We start from the raw sequence: 27,385 nt of genomic DNA on the forward strand, positions 1-27,385 counted from the left end.
GGGGCATCAGGAAGGGCACCAAAGGTGTTTCTTCCCTTCCTGGCATCCAAGAGCACGATTCGCATACCCACAGCTGCTTAATCAAGACAGACAGGCAGAATGGTCTGCCTCTTCAGAAGGAAGGGGTTCCCTCTAATTTTTTTTTCCCCCATCTGTGTTTAGAATGTGTTTTGCTCTGGGCAACAGGATCAAGGGAGTGTGCATTCAGAATGGGGTCTGCAGCAAGCAAGAATTGGCCTCTTTGCTAAGCAGGGTCTGTCCTGGTTTGCATTTGAATGGGAGATTACCTGTTTGAGCAACTCAAAGATATTCCCCTTAAGAGGTGGGGCCACAGCTCAGTGGAAGAGGGTCTTCCTACTTGCATGCAGAAGGTCCCAAGCCCCCCTCCCCCCGCTGGCATTTCCAGATGGGGCTGAGAGAGATTCCTGCCTGTAGCACTGGAGAAGCCGCTGCCAATCTGTGTAGACACCACTGAGCAAGATGGGCCAAGGGTCTGACTGCGTAGAAGGCAGCTGCCGATGTTCCTCCTTCCAAATGGCCATGGGATGCTTTGGATTTCCAAATGGGCATGTGGAAACCCCCTGCATTCCTACAGCCCTTTGGAAGGAAGCAGGGCTCTTCCAGGGGCTTTCCCTGTCACTGAGCACATTCGCTAAGGCAGGGGGTCCCAGCCTGTGGTACTCCAGGTGCTGCTGAAGTGCAACTTGCATCATCCCCAGCCACAATAAATGGTCACTGGGGGTGACGCGAGCTGTCGTTCAGCAACATCTGTATTGGCACAGGTTGGGCACCCCTGCCCTAGAGCATCTGCTTTGCATGCAGAAGGTCCCAAGTTCCCTCCATGGCAGCATCTCCAGATGGGGCTGGGAGAGACTCCTGTCTGCAACTTTGGAGAAGCTGCTGCCAGTCAGAGTAGGCAATACTGAGCTAGAAGGACCAAGGGTCTGACTCAGTAGAAGGCAGCTTCCTCCGTTGCTATGACAAGAAAAATGATGCAGTCCTGTGGAGACCCCATGAAGCCTTGGCAATGAGGGCTCTGATGGCCACATCCACATGTGCCTGGGTCTCTCTTGTCTGGCTTAAGGCGCTCCTAGAGATGCCTACCCAGGGGAGCACCAGGTCAAAGCAGGGTCTCAGCCTGCTGAACAAGATCGCCACAGTCATGGCCCACACCAGTCTCCGCTCATTACAGCTTCCTTCCCGAGCTCTAGCATTTGATGTGGCCATTGAAAGGTACCTCTGGCTGAAGCAGGAACCAGAAGTCACGGCCCAATTTAGCTGCATCTCCATGGAATAGGGAAAGGCTTCTCCAAGGCTCCTAAGCCAGTTCTGGGTGGGCAGAAGGTCCTGTCCTGTCCCTACAGGCTGAGCACGTGCAGGGAGAATACCACGCCATGGCAGCTGGGCTGACTGAGATCCAGTGGGACGGAGCCTCCATAAGTGGACTTTTGGGCACAGAGCCTGAGACTCCCAAAGGGAAACCTGTCTGCATCCCCAAACAAGAGGTTCTTATTCACACAACGCATCATCAACTTGTGGAATTCTCTGCCACAAGATGTGGTGGCAGCCAACAACCTGGATGGCTTTAAGCGGGGTTTGGATAACTTCATGGAGGAGAGGCCTATCAACTGCTACTAGAGGGCTATAGGCCACGTATAGGCAGGATGCCTCTGAGTACCAGTTGCAAGGGAGTAACAGCAGGAGAGAGGGCAGGCCCTCCGCTCCTGCCTCTGGCTTCCAGTGATATCTGGTGGGCCACTGTGCGAAACAGGATGCTGGACTAGATGGGCTTGCTTGGGCCTGATCCAGCAGTGCTGTTCATATGTTCTTATGTTAACTTGTGCCAGTGACATTACTGCAGTGCAGGCACGGTGGCTGGCAGTAGATTCTCTTTTGGCCATCTTTGGATGGATTGTTTGGCAAAATGGGAGGGACTGTATGTACTTTTGTCTTGCAGTGTTATTTTTCAAGGCAGGGTTGTGAAATGTGTACACTCTGCTTGCAAGTGGGTTGGGTGGTATGGCATGATGGGTGCTACCTACTACCCGACCCACAAAAGAAACGGACAAGTCGGCAGTTTTAATTAATTTACTTTTTAACCTAAACCTTCAGACTATGAGAGTTTGGGGGAAAGTTTTTTAATTAATATTTTTTTTACATCACCCACTTGCCCACTTCTTTTGTAGGTTGGGTGGTAGGTAGCAACCATCATACCCTACCACTCAATCCACTCGGGTGTCCCTAGGACCTACCCATGGAGAACAATGGGGTGACTTGAGTTCGCCAATGTTTCCGGCTGGCAAATCACAATTTAAAAAAAAAAAAAATTGATTCATCGAACTGGATGGCAATGGCCAGCCAGTTTGATGAATCAATTCAAATTTTTGCAATTTGTTTAAAGGTTGTATCAAATCACAAAAAAACTATTTGTGGACATCTCTAGTAGTATTCCCTCTCACAGGGATTTCCAGAAGTTGTTGACTACGACTCCCAGAATCCCCAAGCAAAAGCATTGCAGCTGGGGATTCTGGGAGTTGTAGTCAACAACATCTGGGAATCCCTGTTAGGGGGAACATTGATCTCTAGTCACTTTCAAATTCCCACCCTGTAGTTCAGTAGTCAGAGTGCTGCGTTGGGGATTTCCAGAGGCTGAGTAAATCTACTCTGGTACCAAGTTGGCCCCAGTTACGCCAAAATCACTGAAATATGACTCACATGGGGTTGGTTGCCTTACTCAAAAGGACCATACCTCCATCAATCGCAGCAAGAATCAGACACATCTTCTAAAAACTTGAACCAGTCTTTTATTATTTTTAGGATTATGTAGCAGAGGGATGCATTCCTTGAAAACTTGGAATCCATGCAGAAACGGCCGCTGCAGCTCTGACCAGATGGGTGGGTTGCCCCTGAGCTCTCCCCCACCAAGTAGTTCCCAGCTGGAAAGAGATGGGCTGGAGGTGGAGTCGGAGGTAGCTGGCCTGGGCATCACCAGCAGACTTTTCCCGGGCAATATTTGTCTATAAGGCTTTGGTAGTACGGCTTGAGCTCCTGGGGACTGGGCAAGTCTTCACACTTGGTGTACAGGTCAAACTTACTGCATGGGGGGGGGAGAGGTAGGGTTACTGCCCAAAGGTGCCCTCAGGACCTGCTGTCCCTCCGCAGCTGCCTGGGGCTCTGGCTCCCTCGCTCTCTTCAAGAAGGCCAGGGAGAAGGGGGTAGCATGTTTAAGCGTGGGGTGGGCGCAGGGCTAGCTAGCTGGGGGGGGGGGAGCTGGTCTTGTGGTGGCAAGCGTGACTTGTCCCCTTAGCTAAGCAGGGTCTGCCCTGGTTGCATTTGAATGGGAGACTAGAAGTGTGAGCACTGGAAGAGATTCCCCTCAGGGGATGGATCCACTCTGGGAAGAGCATCGAGGTCCCAAGTTCCTTCCCTGGCAGCATCTCCAAGATGGGGCTGAGAGAGATTCCTAACTGGCATAGGGCGCTTTAGACAAAGTTGCCCAAGTAGGGCTTTTCTTTTTGGAAGCCGGAATTAAAATATGCACCTCTTATCCTGGTAAACAACAACAACAAAAATCTGTGTCGTTTGTTTCCAATATGGCTGGTTCAGATATCGAGACAGGCCTCCCCTGTGACCTCTGCCTTTGGCCAGGGTGCTGAGAAGGGTGCTGAGCTCTGTCTTGGAGGACCGTTGGGCAGAAAGCCAAAGCATGCATCCCGGCACACACTCAGTCAAATGCCAACTTAATGGCGGCAGACCCGGGACTGTGAATGCCCTCCCCAGCGCCTCCCGCTTCCGTGGGGCCCTCCGGCCTCTCCCTCCATCTCCCCCCCCCCCGCCCTGCATCTACTCACTTGAACTCCTTCACCCAGGGCAGCAGGTGGAGATCCTCCTCGGAGCACAGGTGCATGTAGTCGCCTCCCGTGTGCCAGGGGTAGAAGGAGTGGAACCGGATCATGTAGAAAGCCTGCCAGAGCACAGACGGGGGTGAGCGGGTGGGGGGCAGCTCGGTTGCTTGCAACCCCCTTCCTCTTAGGCACCTCTCTTGGGCAAGGAAGCTGCCACCAGAAGCCTCCCCTCTTCATGCAGTTCAGTAGTTAATTGGTCCAGTTTAACTCTCCTGGCGCCATAATCTCAATTGCTACTGTGAGCTAACATTGCCACGGACCGACACTGAAACAGGAGACAAAATCTGTTCTTTGGCTGCTTCGTTACAAGAGCACAGAAGTGCTCTTTAAGGAGGAGAGCTGGTCTTGAGGTAGCAAGCATGAACTATGCCCTTTGCTAAGCAGGGCCCATCTTGGTTTGCATATGAAAGGGAGACTAGAAGTGTGAGCACTGTAAGAGATTCCCCTTAGGGCATGATGGAGCCACTCTGGGAAGAGCAGAAGGTTCCAAGTCCCCTCCCTGGCAGCATTTCCAAGATAGAGCTGAGAGAGTCTCCTTCCTGCAATCTTGGAGAAGCCGCTGCCAGTCTGGGTAGACAATACTGAGCTGGGTGGATCATTGGCCTGACTCAGTATGAGGCCGCCTCCTAAGACTGCATCCTAAAAGCGGGATAAAAACGTAATTCTCTGGTGCAAGGGACTTCATCAGCTGTTGGTTTTGAGTGAGCATCCCTCCCTCCCTCCCTCCCTCCCTCTGTCTGCCCGATGGCTTGCCCCCAGGGCCTGTTTTGCCCCCCAGGGTGCCTTCTTCAGCTGTAGCTCTCCTGGGGCCCCAAGGGCTGCTGACTTGCCCGTGGGAATGAGCCATCCCAATCCTGACCCTGAGAACTGGGGAGTGACCGGAGAGGGTTTCCTATGCAATGCCTTTCCAGTCAGCTCACAGCTTCAGCTGCTGGCCATGCATATGGCAGTGGCCACTTGTGGTGAGAGCCCTCAGTCTGTGCATCTGTCTCTGCAGGCATCCATCCACGTGCCTGTCCTCGAGTAGCTCCAGGTAGGTGCCAGATCATGTCCTTGATCGCTGTTTCCTCTTGCCCTCGAGTAGTTATGTTGCACATTCTGGGAGTGCAGGGAGCAGCCGCTGCTGAAAGTAACTCAGTTGGAGCCGGGGTTCTCCAAACTTGGGTCCCCAGATGTTGTTGGAATACAGCTCCCATCATCAACTGGATGATGGGACGTGTAGTCCAACAGCTAGAGAGCCAAGCTTGGGGACTCCTGACGTGGAGGAGGCCACTCATCCCCTCAGCCCCACTAGCCTCACACCAAGAACCCCAGCCTGAGCTCCACTCTGAGCAAGGCTTGCTCTGTTTCCTGTGCATTTACTCTGGAGTGGCTGATTCTGCACTGAGAGGCCACCCAATGGTGCAGCGGGGAAGTAACTTGCCTAGGGAGCAAGAGGTTGCCGGTTCGAATCCCTGCTGGTCTGTTTCCCAGACTATGGGAAACACCTATACTAGGCAGCAGCGATAAAGATGCTGAAAGGCATCATCTCACACTGCGGGAGAGATGGCAATGGTAAACCCCTCCTGTATTCTACCAAATTATTATTTTATTATTATTATTACATTAATAATATGTAAAAAGCCAGTCCTTGTCCAGCACTCTAACCACTACACCACGCTGGCTCTCAGACAGCCACAGGGCTCTGTGGGTGCCAGGAGTCGAAATCGACTCGACTGCACAACTTTATTCTGCACTGAGAAGTGGCTACACTGTGCTAAATGCAACCAGATCCTTTGCACAATATTCCACAATGTGGCGCATGCTGGCCCTCGCAGCTGGCTCTTAAGAATGGTTTGGTTTCAGAATGGAGTGGGCTGCAGTCCTGTTCTGAAGAGCTGCTGCTGCTGCTGTTGCCGTGGCCCCTGCCACCTTTACTGCCCAGGCAGGGAGTTACGGCAAGGGGAAGACAGGAGGGAAGCAGTGCCTGGCAGCTCACACCCAGGTGTGTGCATTTACGAGAAGGTGCACTGTGGTCCAGGTGACCCTCTTCGCGCCACTCACACCCAACCTCAAGAGGGCTCACATCCAGCCCTCTGCAGGGGGTCTGAAGCCACCTGAAGAACTTGAAGGCACACAAATAATGAAAAGAGAGAGCAGGGGAGTAGCTAGGGGAGAGGGGGCCCTGTGTACACCCCTCTCCCTGGTGGCCCCTTGAAGTGAGGGAGATAATGAAGAACATAAGGAGGGGTAGAGGTGGGGGGGGCCCTCAGGCGCTGCAGGGCCCGGGTTCTTTGAACCCATCCGCTCAATTATAGCTCCACCCCTGGAGAGCATCCCCACTATCTCCCCCCAAAGGCAAGACAAAACAGCAGGGGCAGTTACGAGAAAATAGGGCCTGTCCCTGAGATCTCCCGGTCGGGCTGGCATCCCCTTACCTCTGGAGGCAGGGCAAAGTTATTGTGCTTCATCACCGTGTGCATATATTCTGGAGAGGAGAGAAAGAGACAGAGTGAGCCGCACGTGGGGTATCTTCGCTCCTGGGTCTTCCAGGCTGTTAGCCACCACAAGAAGCTTGTTGCTTCCTGAGTCTCTCTGGTTTGCAGACCTGTTGTTCCGGGTGGGGCTGGGGGAAGGCTGAGAGGCAGCAGCAGCAGGAGCTTTGGGATTCCCTGGGGGAACTGATGTCTTCCGGGCAATGCTGAAACGAATCTGGAGAAATGCCAGCAGAGCCTTGCGGGGAAACTAAAAGCTTAGGTTTGTATTAAGGGGGGTTGCCAACCTCCATCTAGGAAAGCTGCTGGCTTGGGGAGTTTGAGAAAATCGGGAAGTAAAGGATGGATTCTGCTGGCAAACCGTCATGCAGTGCGATTTTGTCCATAAGGCTTCAGTGCCCCTCAAAGCCCAACTTGGAAGAGGGATTTGGCTTTGTGCCGCGTTTCCTTTCAGGCCAAGTGAAAAGCTGTGGGTAAAGGTGGACGGCGGGCACCCACCCACCCAGCCACCCAGCACTGCCCACAGTAAGCGAGTCTCCTGGGGGGTGGGGATGCAGCTCAGTGGCGGAGCATTGGCTTGCATGCAGGAGGTCCCGGATTCATTTCCTCTCTCTCACTCTGGCAGCCCCTCCACGGTATTGCTGAGAGAGACTCCTGCCTGCAACCAGGGAGAAGCTGCCGCCAGTCTGTGCAGACCACACTGAGCTGGACGGGCCCATGGTCTGACTCCGCAGAAGGCCGCTTCCTCGGTGCCTCTGTTAGCCTCCCTGCCTTCTGAAACCTCCCACCCAGTGCAACCAGGAGCTCTCACCATCATGGCCCCACGACATCAGCACGTTCTCCAAGCCACAGTGAGGCTGGTAGATCCCATACTTGGTGCTGCGGAGGCAAAAGGGGGAGCAGGTGTCATGGCCTGAACCGGATCTGGCCCTGGTTGCTTTCACACTAGCACTGCGGAGGCAGTTGGAGTTGGACTTAAACAGGAGCAGATAAAGCCTTTTGCTGCCCGAAGGTGGCCAAGGATTTTTCACCCCCGCCACCGTGAAGAGGGTAGGGGTGGCGGGGGGAAAGTCCCCCCTTTTTAATTCTAAATGCCGCCATAGAGGTGGGAGGGGGCAGTGATGGCCACACAGTGGCTGCTGCGGGGGATGAGGGGAAAGGCCCCCCTTTTACATTAAAACGCCACTGCCTGCACAGCAGAATACAGCTGCAGCAAGGAGGGTTGTGGGGGGAGGAGGAAGGTCCCTCGTTTATCTTAAAGCCGCGTCTGAGGCATGAAGGGGAGCTCCTTCCAGCTCCTCCCTCCCAAATGAGTGCACGCCCCTGACGCAGCCTGTTTTGGACCTTTAGGAACACAGGAAGCTGCCATATACTGAGTCAGACCATTGGTCCATCTCGCTCAGTATTGTCTTCACAGACTGGCAGCGGCTTCTCTGAGGTTGCAGGCATGAAACTCTCTCAGCCCAATCTTGGAGGTGCTGCCAGGGAGAGAACTTGGGACCTAGATGCTCTTCCCAGAGCGGCTCCATCCCCTAACAAGGGGAAGATCTTGCAGGGCTCACACTTCTAGTCTCTCATTCATATGCAACCAGGGAGGGCCCTGCTTAGCTAAGAAGACAAGTCATGCTTGCTCCCACAAGACCAGCTCTCCTCCCCAGAGGTTTGGCATGACATGGAACAGAGAGTGAACGGAGTCTGGGCAGCTCAGGGAGGCACAGTTAGAACTCGCCACTGGTCAGGAAGTCTTTCATCTAAGTCATGAAGAGGGCTTTGAGGTTCCTCTGGAGCCATTCAGAATGCAAGCCTGGGGCTGGCACTCACGCTGACCGACTTCTGGGGGCCTTCATCCTTGGGGAAGATTGTGGGGAAGGGAAAAGGGGGCCAAGCCAGCAAGATCTCTGGGGGCAGGCAACTAAAGGCCACCAGATCCCCTGCAGAATCCGTTTTTAAAGGAGGGAACCCAAGAACCCTCCAAGTAGTCTGTGCCTGAACTTGGGGCACGTGTGTGTGTATAGAGAAGAGGGGGAAAACACACACGATACAGGTTGGCACATCCTAGACAGACATGGATCGTGCCCATTGAGGAAGAAGGGGGCATCCCAGGCGGGGTTAGGTGGGCGCCCCTTCTGAAAATGGTCCTCAGTGGCTGGTGGCTGGGCAGGAGCTTCTTTCTCTTCTTGGCTAGCCAATGGTTGGATGTTCTCAAGCAACTTGCTTTGGGACACTTTAGATGCCAAAGGAGGAAGTTTGCTGAGCTTGACTACTCCCGGAGAACATCGTGACTCACACTGTTGCCAGATCTGGATCCTCAGGCTGCTGTCCCATCAGGAGGGCCATTCTCAGCCCTTTGGGATCCGTGCTCTTTGTGTCTGGGGCACTAGGAAGGCCGGACTGATGGCATCCATGTTGATTTGGAGTCAGATCATGGACACATGGGGGGTGGGGGGTGAAGAGAGAGAAATGGGGGTTCAGGCTGGCAGCCTGCCCTGTCACCCAAGTCCCTTCTAACTCCATGCAGTGGCTTCTGCCTGCAGTTGCCTCCCGTTCAGCAGAGCCCTAGAGATGATTTGCTCCTTAGTCAGTCAGTTCAACTTCTTAGGCCCCACAGCGGACAGGCTTTCCTTCCCATTTGCTCTTCCTTGTCTTTTAAACTGGTCCTGTAATAGCAAGCAGGAGTTCTCATCTTTGCTAAGCAGGGCCCACCCTGGTTTGCATTTGATACTGCATGTGTGAGTACTGTAAGATATTCCCCTTAAGGGATGGGGCCGCTTGGGGAAGAGCATCTGCTTGCTTGCCTGGAGAAGGGTCCAAGTTCCTTTCCTGGCATCTCCAGATAGGGCTGAGAGAGACTCCTGCCTGCAACTCTTTGGAAAAGCCACTGCCAGTTGGTGTAGACAATATTAAGCTAGATGGACTGAGGGTATGACTCAGTAGAAGGCAGTTTCCTATGGAATTGTGAAACAGAAGAAGAAGAAACCAGTAATGAAAGCACATACATACAAAGCGAAAGAGAAACCCCAGGGAGAACAAAAGGACCTGTTAACGGATGATTAGCCCATAATGCCCCAGTGGTGCAGAGTGGGAAGCATTTATAGGGCTGCAGACTTACAAGGGGGAAATTTGGGGGTGGTGTAAAAACCAGAGAGCTAAAGAATGGATCATCAGAGTGACTCCTTAGCAATCAAACTGGATCCCAAACTGGTCCAGCTTGGGTTTGATTAAGGTATAATATTGGATAAAAATGAATACCTAACAAGTATAATGTTGGGCATTTTTTAGTTCTAACACAATGTCCACATGTATCCCCAATGCATCTCACAATCATTTACATGCAATTTGATTTTTAAGGGGTCGTTCTGGCCTGTTCCATTCTGGTTTTGACTGGGAATGATTAATCATGTTTTAGTAATGCATCGATTTCATTCCTAAGCTATTTAATTTTTAAGATTGTTTTAATCTTTTGTTTTAATTTAATTTTAATTTGTGCGGTTCTACCCTAAATCACCCAGAGATGTGAGTTTTGGGTGGTATATAAATATTAGGCCTGTGCAAATTTGGATTTTATCCAAAATTGCCCAAAATTGGTAAACTCCAACCCCCCCCCCCAATCAGATCAGTAAATGAAAATATCAAAATTAATTTCAAAAATACTTCAGCATTTTGGAATTTTCAAAATGGTGATATTTTCTCCCATAGAGTTGAATGGGAAGGGGGAGAACCCCAAATCATTGGTTGGTCCTAGAGCTTTGAAATTTGCGACATATGTGGGGAAGGAGATTGAGGGGCCCTGTGGTGTATTTGAAGAGAATTGGTCAATTCCTTGATTTTTGGTTTAATTTTTGAAATGTTGTTTAAAATGGCTAAACATGATGAAATTTGGCCTGTTTCAAGCCATAACTTTACAAAAACATCAGAAACTGCAGACCCTCCTTGGACCATCATTCCACCAGCATGTGGAGGACTCTGCCCTTTGCCTTCATGGAAAGGGGTAACAACATATCCCTCTTTTATAGTTCCAGAGTGGATTGGCATACAGTTATGAAATCTGGCACACATGATTTGGCAGGACTCTGCCCCCCCCCTTAATGCTATGGGTGACTCCTTTGCATTTTGGTGAAATTTGGGGGAGGGTTAAAATGGCTAAAAACTCTTCCCCGTTGTTGAAGCACACAGTCAGTAGAAGTGAAAATACTTTGAATGTTTCTGTTTTTGTGGCTAGAAAGAATTTCTCACTTTCCCTTGTAACCATTAAGGGATTAAAAAGTGTAAAGTCATTTTAATCCCTTTTAAAAGGGTCTGCCTGTTCCTGTAATGGGGAAGAAAGAAAGAAAATATAAAATCAAAGGAATGTCCTTTCCCCGTCACTTCTGAAACTAGCCAGATTTCACAATTTTTAGCCATCCCTGCCCATTGGATCCAAAAAGCAGAGGAGTGACCCATAGCATTGAAAAAAAAAGCACCACGAGTCCTGCCAGTGTGGATTTCATGTGTGCCAGATTTCATAACTGTATGCCTATCTGTTCCAGAAATATAAAGTGGGGGAACAAAAGGGACATGCTGTTAACCCTTTTCATGAAGGCAAAGGGCAGGTTCCTCTACATGTGGGTGGAATGATAGTCCAAGGAGGGCCTTCAGTTTCAGAACTTTTGTAACAAGCCAGTTTTCAGCATTTTAAGCCATTTTAAAAAAAACTTTCAAAAATTCACCAAAAATCAGGGAATTTACCAATTCTCTTCAAATTCACTACAGGGGCCCCTGACCTCCTTCACCCACATGTGGGGTGGTTGCAAGGCTTTAGAGCTAACTGCTTGATTTTGGCATTCTTTTTCCTATTTCTCCATCTGAATTTAAGCCTGAATTTGGATTCAAATTCCAAATCCAATCCAATATCTGGCATTGCCGGAGCCCATAGAATTTGAATCCAAAATTGTTAAGTCAGATCAGGCTGAATCCAAATCTGAATTTTCTGAACATGTACAAGCAAACATTATTTGCATGTGTCTTTAAACACATCCCACTGTTTTGAGCAAAGAGATTATTTATGAAATGGGCATTCTGGGCTGTGAAGGGGTAGGATAAGTATCAACACATCCCACTGTTTGGGGGAGTCAGTTTGATTGTTAAAGGTTCATTCCAGCTTCTACACTGCCCTGGAAACGTCTGATTAAAGACACAGTGTCCAGAAAAGCCTCACTAGTGTTTTGCTGAGGCCACACTGGACAGACTGGTGCTGCATTTCAGTTTTGTTTAAGCCTGAAATCAGGTCTGACAAAAGATACTGGCAACAACTTTATCGGAATTCAATGTGAGTAAACAAAAGATCGCAATTGCCGGGTAACTGGCTAGAGTGGAAGCAAGCAACCTTTTAGCACTTTCCTGGGCTGGCCTGATGGCTTTAGCAATTGGTGAGGAAGAAAGAGCTCTTTGACTCTTTGGTTCCGTTTGCTATTCTGGAAGAGAAGATGGACCTGCTGGGTTAGAATGGGGTTCAGGCAGGCTTCAAAATGTGTGGCACAGAGGTAGGGCACAGTGGCAGGCCTCCTCTCCCTGCCAGTATTGTCCATCTCCAGAGGGAGACCTGCTGGGCTTATTTACAGGTGGGAGGAGGGGAAGGTGGAGTGGTCAGGCAGGCATCATTCAAAGCAGACTCCTGCCTTCAGCTCTGGGATGGACGGGAAGAGACTGGTGCCTGGAACCAGCCCCCCCCTCCTGATTTCTGCTCCCCAAGACCTATAAGAGCAGAAGCATTCCACCAAGAGTGGCACCCGAGTTCTCCTGAGAACCCCCCCCACACACACACACACACACCACAAGTGCACGAGCTTACTTGTACAAGGGGTTCTTCATGTCAGGGTTGTCGTGGAAGGTGGAGTCCTGGAAGACGACAGAGTCCTGCACCTGGCAGCCCACTGGAAATGTATCGCCCACCACAGCCCACTGCAGGGAGAGGGCAGGAAAGGGGAGTCAGTGGGAACCTCCGTTCCCCTCAGCTGTGCAGTGTGGCCACTTGAGTGGCCTCAAGTCATTTTGGCCTTTGCTGTTTTTGTAACTAGAACCCATGTGGGAGCAGTTCATCCTATGAACAGAGGTTGGGGTCTCTGTCTCCAAGGGAAACACTCTTCTTCCCGGAGCTCCATTTGCTGCTCTCTCTCTCTCTTGCCATGCAGCTCTACCTGATGAATGACCAGCCTGCAGGCAGTACAGCTCTCATTAATGCGGGGCAGAAGAGAGAGGAGCCAATGGAGCTCCAGGAAGGCAAGGGGGCACCTTGGGCACCTACCCAGCTCATTAGGACAAGCATATGCAGTCTAAAGTGTGGATTGCCCAACAAGCACACAAGAAATGGCTGCATGACCTTTATCTGGAAGAGACGGGTAGCTCTGGGCTGTGGCTGGGCATGCCCAAGGACTTGCTACATTGGGGGGCAGGGGGCTGCCCTTTGTACAATGCAGGGTGGTGTAGGGACAGGGGATGGGGCGGGAGAGCCCTGGAGATGCTTCATGGTGCTCTTGGGGGCATTGGGGCCAGCCGCCCTTCTCCTCACTTGTGGCTCACCAACCAGGGCCAAGACCTTCCCCATGTCATGAAGCAATCCGACCAGGTGGAACCAATCTGTGGCATGAGGAGAGAGAGAGAGAGAGCAAGAGAGTTCACATTTTGTCATACTCCAGCTATAAGATCTGAGACGGATCCAGCAGGGCTCTTCTGATGTTCTTATGAAACAGGGCTGGAAAGGGCCACAGAAAGCTGCTGCCAATTCTAGTAGCCAGCCTTGTAGTTGTAGTTGTAGGAGGAGCCAGTGGCCTGGCCCAGTGAAGTCAGCTTCCTTAGACGGCGTATTGATAATTCTTACACATTGGATTTTGCCAGCAAAGCCAGAAGCATAGGAAGGTGTCATCCTCCTTCCTTGACGCCCACCCATTTTGGAGAGATGTTGCCTCCATCATCTCCGAAAAAGAGTGGTCCAGTGGTCCTCCTAATTTTTCTCATCTCTGTGTGGAATGAGTTTTCTTCTGGGAGGCAGTATCAAGGCAGGGTGTGCACACATATGTATTCAGAGTGGGGCCTTCCTAATTCAACCTGAGCGGGATCTAAAATGAACTGAGCAGACATCCAAGAACTTGTGAACATGCGCATGTGCACATGCCTTAGAGGGAACAGTGGAGGGGCCCCTCCCTTTCCTCCCACCCTGGTGAGCAGAGACTTGCCTTTGTCAGGGTGAGCCTTCCGGATGCCCTCGGCTGTCTGGTAGGCATGGTAAGAGTTGGGGAAGTCCACGTCTGGGTCCGACTCGTCCACCACGTTGTCCAGCAAGTCCAAGGCTTCCATGATGGTCATCTGGCGAAGGCAACAGCCCCCGTACTCCTCATTCTAGGGAGAGGGGAGTGTGAGGACACTGTTCTGAAGCAGGGGGAGGGGGCTTCTGCCAGCCGCTTCTTTTTCTTTTAGAAGTGCAGACTTAAAAGTTAGGAGGGGTCTTGAAAACAGAAGGGCCCCAGCCTTTCAGAACACAACCTTGCTAGGTGATATCCCTATCAACTATAGATTTGGGGCCCATTTTCTTTATTATTATTAATAATAATGATGATGATGATGATGATGTTGGGAGAAGAGGGTGATCCTGTGGAAAGAACCCTACCCGCCTTTGGGATGATTTTTTGGCAATACTCTGAGCACTTATGCTGAAGCCATAGTGCTAGAGAAAAGACTGTTCTGTTGCCAATGAAGGGACAGTGGGCATAAAGTGTCTCTGTTGGGTGGGAGGTCCAGAAAGTCTTCAGGCTAGTGAGGAGGTGATGGTTGGTGAGACGTGACCTGTGTTGTTTCATGGGCCTCTCAGGGTACACAGAGCTGAGCCACAGAAATGCCCCCCCCCCATCTTTTGACTAGGCCACTGCTTCCATTTCCTGATGCTGAGGAGTTGTGTTCAGAGGTGCACCTCGGTAATTTTGGAGCCTGGACCTCAAGGCCTTTGGAGGCCTCCCCCTTGCTGGAGCCCCCTCCCCCCGATAAGCATCATCACACACACACACACACACACACACACACACACACAATTTTTAACACATGGGTTCTTGAGGACACATACAGCAACTCACAAGAAAGTAAGAATATAAAACAGGCATATTTATGCAAATATGCATTCGCAGAAACATTTCAACTTGACATATTCCCATCCCACGTATTTATTTCCCCACTCCCCCCTCTGTCTCTAAAGCACCCAGCACAGGTCACAACCACACTGCTGGTCTGGCACAGTGCAGGCCAGCAGTGACCACACCACTCAGGATAGACTAAGGAGGATTGGGTGGGGGGCAGGGTGTGTGGAGACCCTGGACTTCAGCCCCGAAGTCCTGGGGTAAGAGCAGCACCGGTTACATTTGTGTTAGCGGCTTAGCTAATTTGTTTTCATATATAGCTGTGTTTTTCAGGGTTCTCTCTTAGCCACCTTGGGGTGCTACTTGGTGGGACAGGAAGGTGAGGTAGAATTTGAGGGAGGGAGGGAGGGAGGACCAACCAACCAACCAACCAACCAACCACCCCCACCCTAGTGCTGAAGGCCCTTGGCCGTGGGTCTCCTTTTCCAGCACACCCACCTTCTTCCGCACAAATTCCACTGTCTGGTTGGTGTGCATGAGCAGGTAGGTGTTGAACACTCGGTCCATCAGTGGCCCCTCCTGAAAAGACAGGCCCCAGTTTAGAGGAGCTGACCCAGCAGGTCTCTCGGGAGACACCAAAGCAGAAGCAGCCAAAGGAAATGGGGGCAGGGCGAGCCAGGTCCAGCCCATGGACCGGGACTAGCGGCAGAAAGAGCTCCAGCCCAAGCCAACACCCTTCGCCACTGGCTTCAAGGAGGAGGGAGGCTCTCTGCCACCCCTGTGCTGCCTGCAGTCTTCCTCCCCAATCCAGGGCAAGAGGGTGCCAGGGGTGGTTCAGCCTCAGCCGGCAGCAAGTCTCCTCCGAGGCAGGGAGGCTTGCCCCCCCCCCGGCTCTTCTGAGTTGCCCAGCTGGGCCTGCCAGCAGTCCCAGCTGCTAAGACCCAGCACCCTAAGGAGCAGGGTGGGGAGGCTGGCCCCTTCAGTCTGAGGGCCCCTGTAGAAGGAACAGACGTGAAGGCATCTTGGAGGGCAGGTGCACATCCCACCTTCCCCAAGCGGTGAGACGTTCCCGGGCTGCACTACATGGGCATTGGCTTCCTTTGGAGGAGCAGAGGGAGCATTCAGACTAGGCAGCGTGTCTTGGTCAGATGTGCTTATTTGGAAATAAGTAAGCAGAGCAGACATGGAGGCAAACAACACATGCCGAAGTGTGCAAGCAGCAGATCCCCAGAGACGCATCCTGCTGCACCCCACAAGATGCTCCCAGCCGCTGCTTGCTCCCCCCCCCCTTTCTGGGCCTGTTGATCCCAACCTGCAAACTGCCACTTTCTTCCCTCAGGCACATTTTGTACATCAGGTCTCGGTGTGTGTGTGTGTGTGTGTGTGTGTGTGTGTGTGTGAGAGAGAGAGAGAGAGAGAGAGAGAGAGAGAGAGAGAGATCTCCTCCAAGCTCCGATGGGTGGTGCTAAGCAGAGATCTGCCAATATCTCCCAGCCATGAGGAGAGATCTCCCTCCCATGGGAGGAGGGGTCATCCAGGGATCCTTCCTGGACTATTAGCCAGCAATCTGCCAACAAAAGTACAACTGGCCAGTAGCTGCCCATAGCAGCCAACAGTTCTTTGGCTTTGGATTAGATCATCTTGACAGAAGGACAGCCCACACAACCAATTGGGCCGGTGGGAGGGAGGAATTCCTTCCCTCAACTTTGGTTCCATGGGGCCGAAACGGCAGTGGCAGCCTTCGGATGTAATGCTGAGCACCACAGAGATTGACTTTGCTGTGCCCAAACTCCACGCTGAACCAAAGTTTCCGAATGGAGTTCAGGGAGGGAAACCGTGGGCCCCTTCCCCCTGCAAACTCCATTTCCCTGAATTTGAGCATGTGGGTGAGGAAACGAGGTGAAGGGACCTCTGGTTTCCTGCTACGTCTGAATCTCGCCTCCTCAGCACCAAGCACAGGAGCTACACAGCTGCTGTGGGGCCATGAGGGGTGGCAAGCAGTAGCACCTCTTCTGAACGAGCAAGGGGGGCACCAAAGGAGGCAGCTCAGATTGCTCCTCTCTCTCCCCCAAATGGCCAGCCTGTAGGCCACGCGTCTCTTGGGCAGGGCAGGAGAGAGAGAGGAGCAACCTGAGCTTCCAGGAGGCAGAGGCAGCTGTGCCTCCTTTGGTCCCCCCCCCCCCCGGCTTGCTAGGACTAGCCACTACTGGTGGCGAGAGTGCCAGAAACTCAGCCCACCTCACCCCCAGCTCTTAAAAAAGGTATAACATGTCAACGTGCATCCAGGAAAGCACCTTGGGCCCTTACCACACTACAGGCCTTGGGAGGGACACTCTTTCCTGCATTCAGCTAGGAGCAGAATTGATTTCCACACAGCACCGGTCATCATTCAGTCATCTAAGTATCTCGTCTATTATATATTTTGAAGAGTTTGTTAGTGGGTGTGTGGGTGTGAAAGAGAGTCATATTTCCTGATGGCCTACAGATACATATTTTGCAAACACAATCCTGCCACTGAAATTAGCTGAGTGAACTACATTTTACATTGGAATATACTCAGAGGAAGGTTTTTAAAACATTGTATTTTGAAGTAAAACTTGAAGCAGAAGATCTTTCTCAGTTTCAAATTTATTGTGATTCAAGTTTACTAAATATGGTTGTCAGTCAATAAAATGAATGTTTGACGTTGAAATCCTGCAAATTTCAAACTGGTATTTTACTTCTCTTTTGCAAGAACATTAATAAAACATTCTATTACATATATTAAATTATTTGAACTTGTCAATAAGTGTAATCTATACAGAATGATTTTGCCTGGTCAACAATGGGTCTCACCTACTACTATTATTATTATTACATTTATATCCCGCTCTTCTTCCAAGGAGCCCAGAGCGGTGTACTACATACTTGAGTTTCTCCTCACAACAACCCTGTGAAGTAGGTTGGGCTGAGAGAGAAGAGACTGGCCCAGAGTCACCCACCTAGTATCATGGCTAAATGGGGATTTGAACTCAGGTCTCCCTGGTCTTAGTCCAGCACTCTAACCACTACACCATGCTGGCTCTACTAGTTATAAAATCAAGACCCTTTGCCTTGTCAAGGATTCAGCATGAATGATCTAATTCTGGGCTGCTCAACTTTGGCCATCCTGCACATGCTGGCCTACAATTCCCATGATCCCTGGCTATTGGCCACTGTGGCTGGAGATTATGGTAGTCCAAAAACAGCTGGGGGGCCAGTTGAGCAGTCTGGAGTCTGAACATTCCATGCTTGTGCACTCTCTTTTCTTTTCCACCCCAAACCTCTTCTCTCTCTTTTCGTTTGGCAGTTTATAATTTGTCAAAAAATCAAGTGTATAGTTTCCCTTTCACTGGTTTAGTGGAAATCCCTTTTGGGTATCCCTAAAGTTATGAGGTTTCAGAGTTCCCAATTTAAATCAGAAGTAATTGAAGGGCAAGTTATGAGCATGGGAAATTTTATGTACATCTGCATTTATGTATTTCTTAAAATGTTTATGCCTCACTTTTGCATGGGAAAAGGCTCACGGTAGTTTACAGTAGCAAAACGTAAAACCTATCAACATCATCACCACAGATTTTTTTTTTTTTTAAGGAGTGATTGCAGCAGCAAAAACACAACCAAACTAAGTGAGTCTAAAAATGCCCCAAAAGTCAAGGGTGTTTTCCAGACTGTGAGCTCGAAAAGGTCCACAGGAGGAAGTGGCATAAAATCCAACTGCTAACCCTAACCAGCTTCAAAGTGGTCAGGGTCAGCCATCAGATTTTACACCACTTCCTCCTGAACTGAGACTTTGAGTAAAGAGAGCGAAAGAAAGGAAGCAGGCCCCCACCCGACCCTGGATTCACACACAAGGGGTGTGTGTGTGTGTGTGTGTGTGTGTGTGTGTGTGTGTGTGTGAGAGAGAGAGAGAGAGAGAGAGAGAGAGAGAGAGGCAGGTAGGCAGACAAGGAGGAGGGGGCAGGTGACATGACAGCTTTCCCTCCCTCCTTCCCTGCCCCCCAACTTGGTGAATTTTCGCAAGAGTGCCGGGCTCTTACAAAAATAAAATAAAATTGGCTGATTGCTACTGAAGGACGTTCTGCTGGTACCATTGTGCAAGAGCAGCGCGGGGGAATTTTATTTTATTTTTTAAGAAAAAGCCAATTGCAGAGGCTGATTGCCTTGCACAAGAACAGGTGGATTTATTTATTTTTAAAGGTTGATTTCAAAAGCTGAGAGGCAGAGTTTAGGCTATATCCACTGATAAGCCCCGCCACGGAGCAAGCCTGCAAACTGTTTTCAAATCTCAGAATATCCGCTACTATTTTCTCATGCACATACAAGGCTTTAAACCAGAGACATCAAGATAAGGTCCGAATACAGGCTCTGGCTGTGTGAAAGACACCTTGCTGTTCCTGCATGCATGATGGTGTCCAAACCCAGGTCGTATGAACGCACACCAAGCCTATACATAGTGAAGAGATTTTAAGTTCCCATCTGGAAAGCACCAAGACGGCTGGAAAATCAGCAGTGAGATGGGCATGCAACCGTATTTAAGGAGGGCTTTGCACAACTAAGGCATCAGAAAGACCCGGAAGTTCTCTTATGGACACCTGCCATACCTCATCCCCTGCTAACTTGGCAAAGAGGCACCTTTAACATGGTGATTCTCTTTATTGAGTGGGGGGGGGCGTGGAGTAACTGGCCCTATCCACCCCCCAGCACAGTAACCCTCCAATGACTGTTGCTGGTGTCTGTCTTATGTTTCTTTTACATTGTGAGTCCTTTGGGGACAGGGATCCAACTTATTTATTTGTTATTTCTCTGTGTAAACCACCCTGACCCATTTTTGGAAGGGTGGTATAGAAATTGAATTAATAACAACAACAACAATGCCCTGGGTGCAATTCCAAAAGACCTCGAAGAGCACCTCAACACCAGAGGGGCCACAGAAATCACCATCAGCCAATTACAAAAAGCAGCTTTACTGGGACCAGCCTATATTCTGTGACGATATCTATAACAACAACAACAACAACAATATTGACAATAAAATTCTGGCATCCCAGGTCCTTGGGAAGGACTCGATGTCTGGATCAAACAAACCAGTCAATAACACCTGTCTGACTGTGTAGCAATGAGCCAAGTGCATGGAGACTCCTTGGCCAAAGAAAAATGATGCTCTTCAGGTTAAGCAGGCTGAAGCAATGGGAGTCAGCAGTGGGGGGAGCTGGCAGCGGTGTGTGTGTTTCAGGGAGAGAGGGCAGGAGGCAGGGAGTTCACACCCAGCAAGTCCTCTCTGTGCCTGTTCCCTTTCTGAGGCATGTGCACATTCTTTGACGATATAATCCATAGTGTGACTTTAGTCGGAGTGTGAAGTTGGCCCATTTCCCTGAGTGATCTGTTCTGTGTGATGCTGGAGGTCTCTGTCATGTTCACTTGATTTGCAGTCTGGGGTGATAAAAGGGGATGGAAGTCCAGGGTTTTCATGAGCCACCCTGTCAATAATATGACCCACCAGTAGGTGCGCTGCCCTCCTCCTGTCTGTACTACTTGTTGAACTTGTCTCTCCCAGTTACACAATAGAGCAGTCTTAGCCTATAGTGGCTGCCTTCCTCTGGGTTCTCATGACATGGACTGTGCTGCAGGCCAGCTACACCGGCAAAGGGGAAACTATACAGATAATTTAAAAAGCAATGAAAGAGAGGGAATAACCACAATGGCCTGTCTTACAGGACATTGTAGAACTGGAGACGGTGCAGAAGAGGGCAACCAAGACGATCAGGGGCCTGGAGCACCTTCCTTATGAGGCAAGGATACAACACCTGGGGCTTTTTAGTTTAGAAAAAAGATGACTGCGGGGAGACATGATAGAGGTCTATAAAACCATGCATGGTGTGGAGAAAGTGGAGAGAGAGAAATTCTTCTCCCTCTCACATCACACTAGAACCAGGGGTCATCTCATGAAATTGAAATTTAGGAAATTTAGGACCAACAAACGGAAGTACTTTTTCACACAAAGCATAATCCACTTGTGGAATTCCCTGCCCCGAGATGTGTTGACAGCCAACAACCTGGATGGCTTTAAGAGGGGTTTGGATCACTTCGTGGAGAAGAGGTCTATCATCAGCTACTACTCAGAGGGCTATAGGCAGGATGCCTCTGAGTACCAGTTGCAGGGGAGTAAGAGCAAGAGAGAGGGCATGCCCTCTCCTGCCTGTAGGCTTCCAGTGGCATCTGGTGGGCCATTGTGCAAAACAGGATGCTGGACTAGATGGGTCTTCTTGGGCCTGATCCAGCAGGGCTGTTCTTATGTTCTTACTGGACTGGTATAAAGATTCCTGAGGTAGTATAGATGGAATGCAGCTTTCAAAACCTTCAAGCACAGCAGAAACACAACTTATTATATAGAGTTGCAGTGAAGGTGTTTGCCCCCAACCCACAAGAGGATTCATGTAGTTCAGTGAAGTTCCTTTTCAAAAAACAAGGAAGTTCAAGGCTAAACACAACTTCAGTTCAATAAAAACGTTAAAATCTCTCGTGCACCAAAAAGTATGGACTCTAAAATTTAAGGCACTTCTGTGTTATGTAAGCAGAAATCACATTCTATAGACTCACGTATTGTGCTCTCTTACCAATTTGCACTGTGCACCTGCAGCTTCCTTTGTCCTTTCAGCCGCAATCTTGGGGAGGAGAGCTGATCTTGTCATAGCAAGCATTAATTGCCCCCTTTGCTAAGCAGGGCCCACCTTGGTTTGTATTTGAATGGGAGACTACATGTGAGCACTGTAAAATATTCCCCTTAGGGGGATGGGGCCGCTCTGGGAAGAGCATCTGCATGCAGAAGGTTCCAAGTTCCCTCCCTGGCAGCATCTCCAATATAGGACTGAGAGAGACTCCTGCCTTCAACCTTGGAGAAGCTGCTGCCAGTCTGTGAAGACAATACTGAGCTAGATGGACCTATGGTCTGACTCAGTATATGGCAGCTTCCTACATTGGGAGAGGAGAGCTTGTCTGGTGGTAGCAAGCATGACTTGTCCCCTTAGCTAAGCAGGGTCCACCCTGGTTGCATATGAATGGGAGACTTGATGTGTGAGCACCGCAAGATATTCCACCTCAAGGGACGGAGCCACTCTGGGAAGAGCATCTAGGTTCTAAGTTCCCTTCCTGGCAGCATCTCCAAGATAGGGCTGAGAGAGATTCCTGTCTGCCACCTTGGAGAAGCTGCTGCCAGTCTCTGTAAATACTGAGCTAGATGGACCAAGGGTCTGACTCAGTATATGGCAGCCTCTTCTGTTCCTAATCCTCTTCTTACTCAGGCTGGGGTCAACAGTGAAGGTAGGGTCAATGATAAACCAGTCTTTCCTAAGATGTGTGTTCACAGTAGCTAAACATTTAATTATTCTAACTAATCTCTTACTAGGTTATCTTAAGCTGCAGCGCTCAAACTTGTGAATGTTTAATCAAAACAAAACCAGTGAAGTTTCTATTCAAACCTTATTAGAGCCTCCAACTCTGTTCTGTTTGTAAACTCTAAACATACAATCAATTCATTTTAAACAAAGCTATCCTGTTGCAAATGCCAATTCTATGCATGTTGACTCATAAATATAGGTCTTACCTCCTCCTTTCACTGGTATGATGATACAGACACTTGGCCCAATGTCCATCTGACTCACAGGAGCACAAGAAACCGCCTTATACCAAGTCAGATCCATCTAGCTCAGTATTGTCTACCCAGGCTGGCAGCGGCTTCTCCAAGGCTGCAGACAGGAGTCTCTCCCAGCCCTATCTTGGAGATGCTGCCAGGAAGAGAACTTGGAATCTTCTGCATGCAGGCAGGCAGGCACTCTTCCCAGAGTGGCCCCATCCCCCAAGGGGAATGTCTTACAGTGCTCACACATGGAGTCTCCCATTCAAATGCAAACCAGGGTGGAACCTGTTTAGGAAAGGGGACAGCCCATGCTTGCTACCCACAAGACCAGCTCTCCTCCAGTCTTGTGCTCTCCTCTCTTCATATTTCAGTCAAACAACTTTGTGTCCCCCTCCATACAGTCAAGCACAACTGTCATAAGGCACCCTCTCAAACTCAATTAAAGCATATGGAAAAATCAGAGGGGCAGTGTGTGCTTAGGGGCCCACTGGGCTCAGAGTGTCCTGAGCAGCCATTTGCATTGCCCCAAGCTGCAGGCGAAGAGGTCTGGGGCTCTAAAGGCCAGAGAAAGTATAGATGCATGAAAGCTAAGTCCAAAGTGAACATCATATGGGAGACAGCAGAACATAGCACAGAAGCCAAGGTAGGTGCCTTAACTTACAATGTCCATGCTTTGGGTGCACGAGTGAATTTATAAGAATCTTAACTCTGCTTTTGGACAGAAGGATTTCTTCTTACAAAATTTTTGTTAGGTGCTGGGGTGGGTTGTTGTGCTATTGTCTCTGTCAGAAAATTATCGTGCTTTCAGGACCGTGTAACTGGGAGATGGAGCCTGTTTAGAACTGCCAGGACAGTAGCACAAGAGGAGATATTCTGCAGAAGTCTCCTTGCCCTGGAGAATCCATCCTGGTGCTCTTTGAAAAACAGATCCCTTTGTATTTCACTGTTTTTCATTGTAATCTACTCTATCTCAGCATCAGCTCAGAGCAGCTTACAACATGTTTTCACCCAGCCAATAGTCCCGTCCCCATTGGGCTCACAGCCTTAGAATTCCTATCACTGGAAGGGAGGAGAGCTTAAGGGAGGAGAGCTGGTCTGGTAGTAGCAAACATGCCTTGTCCCCTTAGCTAAGCAGGGTACATAGGAACATAGGAAGCTGCCATATACTGAGTCAGACCATTGGTCTATCTAGCTCAGTATTGTCTACCCAGACTGGCAGCAGCTCCTCCAAGGTTGCAGGCAGGAATCTCTCTCAGTCCTCTCTTGGAGATGCTGCCAGGGAGGGATCTTGGAACCTAGATGCTCTTCCCAGAGTGACTCCATCCATCCCCTAAGGGGAACATACACGTGGTCCTATATGTGGTCTCCCATTCAAATGCAACCAGGACGGACCCTGCTTAGTTAAGGGGACAAGTCATGTTTGCTACCACAAGACCAGCTCCCCTCTTCTCAGGTGCACCATGGTTGCATATGAATGGGAGTCTAGAAGTGTGAGCACTGTGAGATATTCCCCTCAGGGGATGGAGCCGCTCTGGGAAGAGCAGAAGGTTTCAGGTTCCCTCCCTGGCAGCATCTCCAAGATAGGGCTAAGAGAGATTCCTGCCTGCAGCCTTGGAGAAGCCGCTGCCAGTTTGTGTAGACAATACTGAGCTAGAAAGACCAATGGTCTGACTCAGCATATGGCAGCTTCCTATGTTCCTAAGGGGGCCATTCTTCCCTTACCTTAAAATTCCGGTAGTTCTCCTTCAGCTTCCCATTCTCCGTCTTGACCTCTGGTCGGTAAATCTCAGAGGGGTCACAACCCTAAGGAAAAAGGATTTGTGAGCGGTGGCGTCAGAAGGGATGCAGGAATCGGGCCGTGCTGAACTGCAGCCTAGACCTTCTTGGGACCAGGGCAAAGTAAGTGATCCCAAAAGAGAAACCTACCTACCTACCTACCTTCCTTCCTTCCTTCCTTGCCTCAAGGAGAGACCATCAGCAACGCTCTCCACTGGAGGGGGTCCTCCTCCTCTGAGTGCCCTCAAGAGCCTAGCTGGTGGCTTAAGGAGAGAGGCCACTTTTCCGTGGCCGCCCCCTATTGTAGCCCCCCTCCTTCTCTGGGCTTGCCCGCCACCATCTTGGCTATGTAGTTGAGGTGCCGGGTAAAGGCTGCTGCTCTTTCCTGTACTTTCCAGAGGGGGGTTTGTTTACATTGCGCTGCTCTTGGGATCACTTCCCAAGCTGTATTTTGTTTCTAGCCACTCATGGAGATCTGCACTGGCTGCTTGACTGCTTCTCGCCTGCTCTTCAAATGGTTGATAATGGATTCCTTAGCCCAAGGGTGGCCAACCCAAGACTTCCCAGCTGTTGTTGGGTGGCCACTCCCTCCTTCCCCAGCCACAGGGCACCATCTGCACATGGGTGTTGCCAGCACTGGGCACCAGGAGCACATGCCCCCAAGGTTTGGCCAGCGTCCCTGGCTACCTCTTGCCTACCTGCCCACCCCCAGCATCCCCCACCCTAACCCTAACCCCACCACCATTCTTGGCAGGGGCAAAGTCTCATCCATGGGGTTTTCTGCAACCACTAGAGTTCACAGCCTTAGGCTTAGATGGTGGGGGCCCCCACAGCTCAGTGGCACACCATCACCATGTGCATGCAGAAGGTTCCAGGTACAAGCGCTGGCACCGCTGGCTGAAAAGGTGTTCTGGGCTGGGGGAAGTCCCCACCTAGACCCCAGAGTGCTGCTGCTAGCCAGACCAATAGCCTGCCTCCTCATCAGGCACCTTCCTATTTGTAATGAATCTGAACTCATGGTTAGTTCCTGGCCAGCTCTTTCCTTAGGTCACAGTAGCCATTCATCCTAACAAGCCAGGGGGTGCCCAATATTAGGGCAGGCTAAGCCCAGGGACCATGACCTGTTATGGCGAAGGATTAAAATGCCAAGCCTACTGCCTATCCCAAACCCTCTATGGTCAAGAACCTTGGCCTATACTGTGTTGCCTGCTGAGCTATGCTTAGCGTGACATTTAGAGAGCAGAATTAGAGCAGTTTTGGGCCTTTGTATTTTGCTTTTGCTTAATAGTTTGACAGGCTGCACAGCAGAGGTAAGGGCTCATCATCATGCCGTGCATACTTGTGAATGGGCCAACTGGTAGTTGGGTGTTTGCTAGGAGCAGACAAGGGAGATTCCAGGAATTGAGGAGACCTTGGGCTGTAGCTGTGACAGACAAGAACTACAGCCAGAGACTGTGAAGTGGACATGCGGGGACAGATGACCATCTAAAAGAGACCTGGAGCCCAGATGGCCAACAGCAACACCTAGATATGAGGGGAAGACACCAGGATGTCCAGATGGCTAAGATGATAAAGAGGAAGGAAGCACCTGAGATAATGCCTGACCTGACCAGGGACACGGAACCAGGACTATAGTCCAGATCAGGGATTCTCAACGTTTGGGTCCCCAGATGTAGTTGGACTTCAACTCCCATAATTCCCAACCAAAGGCTACTGGGGCTGGGGATTATGGGAGTTGACATTCATTAACATCTGGGGACACACACTTTGAGAAACCCTGGTCCAGATGGTAACACAACAACCCAAGATTGTGGAGGGGAGGCACATCCAAGGACAGCAGATGGTCCAAAGACCCAGGTGCAGAGATCCAGCCCATCCCAGACTCAGTCCAGCCAATCGAAAGCTGTTCAGAAGGATGACAACAAACAGGCTGGGGTGTTCATAGGCACAGGCTGAGTTTTGGGGAAGCCCAGACTAGAGAAGCAGAGGAGAGAACTGGGGCACCAGGCTGAGGGGGCGGTAGGGAAGCTCTCTGGGAGGGACCTGACCAGTGTTCCCTCTAAGGCATGTGCGTGCGCATGCGCTCACATGTTATTTGCTGTCTGCTCGTTTAATTTTAGATCCCATTGAGGTTGAATCAAGAAGGATCCACTCTGACTGCACATGGTGTGCACACCCTGCCTTGATACTGCTGCCCAGAACAGAACTCATTCTGCACACAGTTGGAAACAACTAGAGAGACCAGGGGACCTGATGGCTTGCGGGGGTGCCATTCAGCTCCACCCAAGCAAATATTGCAGAGGCACCTGAAGCCTCCAGGGATCAGCCCTCCCAGGGAAAACGGGGGACAGGGCCTTCTCTGTGGCTGCCCCAGACTCTGGAATGCTCTTCCGGTGGCTATTTGCTCCTCAGTCTCCATCACAGCTTTTAGAAAGCATGTCAAAGCGTGGTTTTTTACCCAGGCTTTTATAGGATTGTCTCTGCTGCTGCTCTTTGTACTCTGTATTGCTTTTATGCTTGTGTTTTAAATTTTTAATCAGATTTGTTTTATATTTTTAGCTTAATATTTTAATTGTGTCTTTTTTACAATCTTGTTTGTAAGTTTTGCTGCAAACCGCCTTGGGATTGTCTTAATGGAAGGCAGTATAGAAATTTAACAATCAATCAATCAATCAATCAAAACCCAGTTGTGCTCAGTGGAGAGAGAGCGAGCACCTTCACGGGCAACGAGGATGCAGGACGGGACATGGAGGGTGGGCCAGCCACTAAGTGGGACACCGCAGAAGGGCTTTGGCCAGCCCTGGCACCGCCAGATGCATTGCTAAGACGACAGGCAGCCTTCTTAGCTTCCCTTCCTGCCAAACTTAAACAGAGACTTTGTTTCTATAAAAGGAGGAGGTGGGAAAGCAAAAGCTGGCCAGAAAAACCAGCTTCTCTGACTGTTGCCTTTTTCATAGAAACCTAGCCCAAAGTTACTGCCTTGGGATAATTTTATGAAAGGCAGTGTGCAAATTTAACAATAAATGAATGGATAAAGTGGATAAAGTGGCAAGCTGGACACCAGGAATGCTGCCCTTTGCAGACTTGGAAAAATATTCCAAAAGCAATGCCTTGCTCTCTCTTTTTTAGAAGAGGTAGTGCCAGATGAGTAGGCTCCAAACCCGTGTAAAGTTGTCAGCTTCCCAGAGGCCAGCACTAAGCCTCAGATGATTGTGGGTGAGTGTGGGCTGCCCTGCCCCCACACCAGCTCTGTCCCATAGCCTTCCTCAGCCAAGCAATCCTGCCTCCATCTCTGTGGGTCTTGCTTGGATTCTGGGCCCTTGTCCCCTCCAAAGGCACTCCTTTGGAGCCCTCCTCCATTTGGCCTTCTCCTTCCTCCCACCAGAGAAAGTTTGCTTGGGGATCACTCACCACGTCAACAACCTTCATCCTTTCGGCTGTGGGAAGGCGATGGCCAGGAGCTCAAAAAATGCCTCT

The 27,385-nt window shown here is 50.2% G+C and overlaps 1 protein-coding gene across 1 annotated transcript; it reads right to left on the minus strand.

Annotated features, from left to right (window-relative positions):
• Positions 1-2,903: 2,903 nt before the first annotated feature.
• Positions 2,904-27,337, minus strand: MIOX (myo-inositol oxygenase). The gene is made up of 10 exons (XM_053256056.1): positions 27,320-27,337; positions 23,855-23,935; positions 14,977-15,057; positions 13,588-13,750; positions 12,924-12,991; positions 12,207-12,316; positions 7,191-7,258; positions 6,323-6,372; positions 3,852-3,964; positions 2,904-3,094 (listed from the first exon to the last, which is right to left on the minus strand). Exons 1-10 carry the CDS (start codon positions 27,335-27,337, stop codon positions 2,986-2,988), a joined length of 861 nt encoding a protein of 286 aa, XP_053112031.1. The 3' UTR covers positions 2,904-2,985.
• Positions 27,338-27,385: the final 48 nt, after the last annotated feature.

The sequence above is a fragment of the Hemicordylus capensis genome, chromosome 5 (genome assembly GCF_027244095.1).
Source record: "Hemicordylus capensis ecotype Gifberg chromosome 5, rHemCap1.1.pri, whole genome shotgun sequence".
NCBI lineage: Eukaryota > Metazoa > Chordata > Lepidosauria > Squamata > Cordylidae > Hemicordylus > Hemicordylus capensis.

Coding starts and splice junctions, on each gene's coding strand:
- MIOX (XM_053256056.1), bottom strand. Junction 13,751..14,976: donor TGGAATTTGTGCGGAAGAAG/GTGGGTGTGCTG, acceptor CCCTCTCCCTAG/AATGAGGAGTACGGGGGCTG. Junction 12,317..12,923: donor CCCTGGTTGGTGAGCCACAA/GTGAGGAGAAGG, acceptor CTCTCCCTGCAG/TGGGCTGTGGTGGGCGATAC.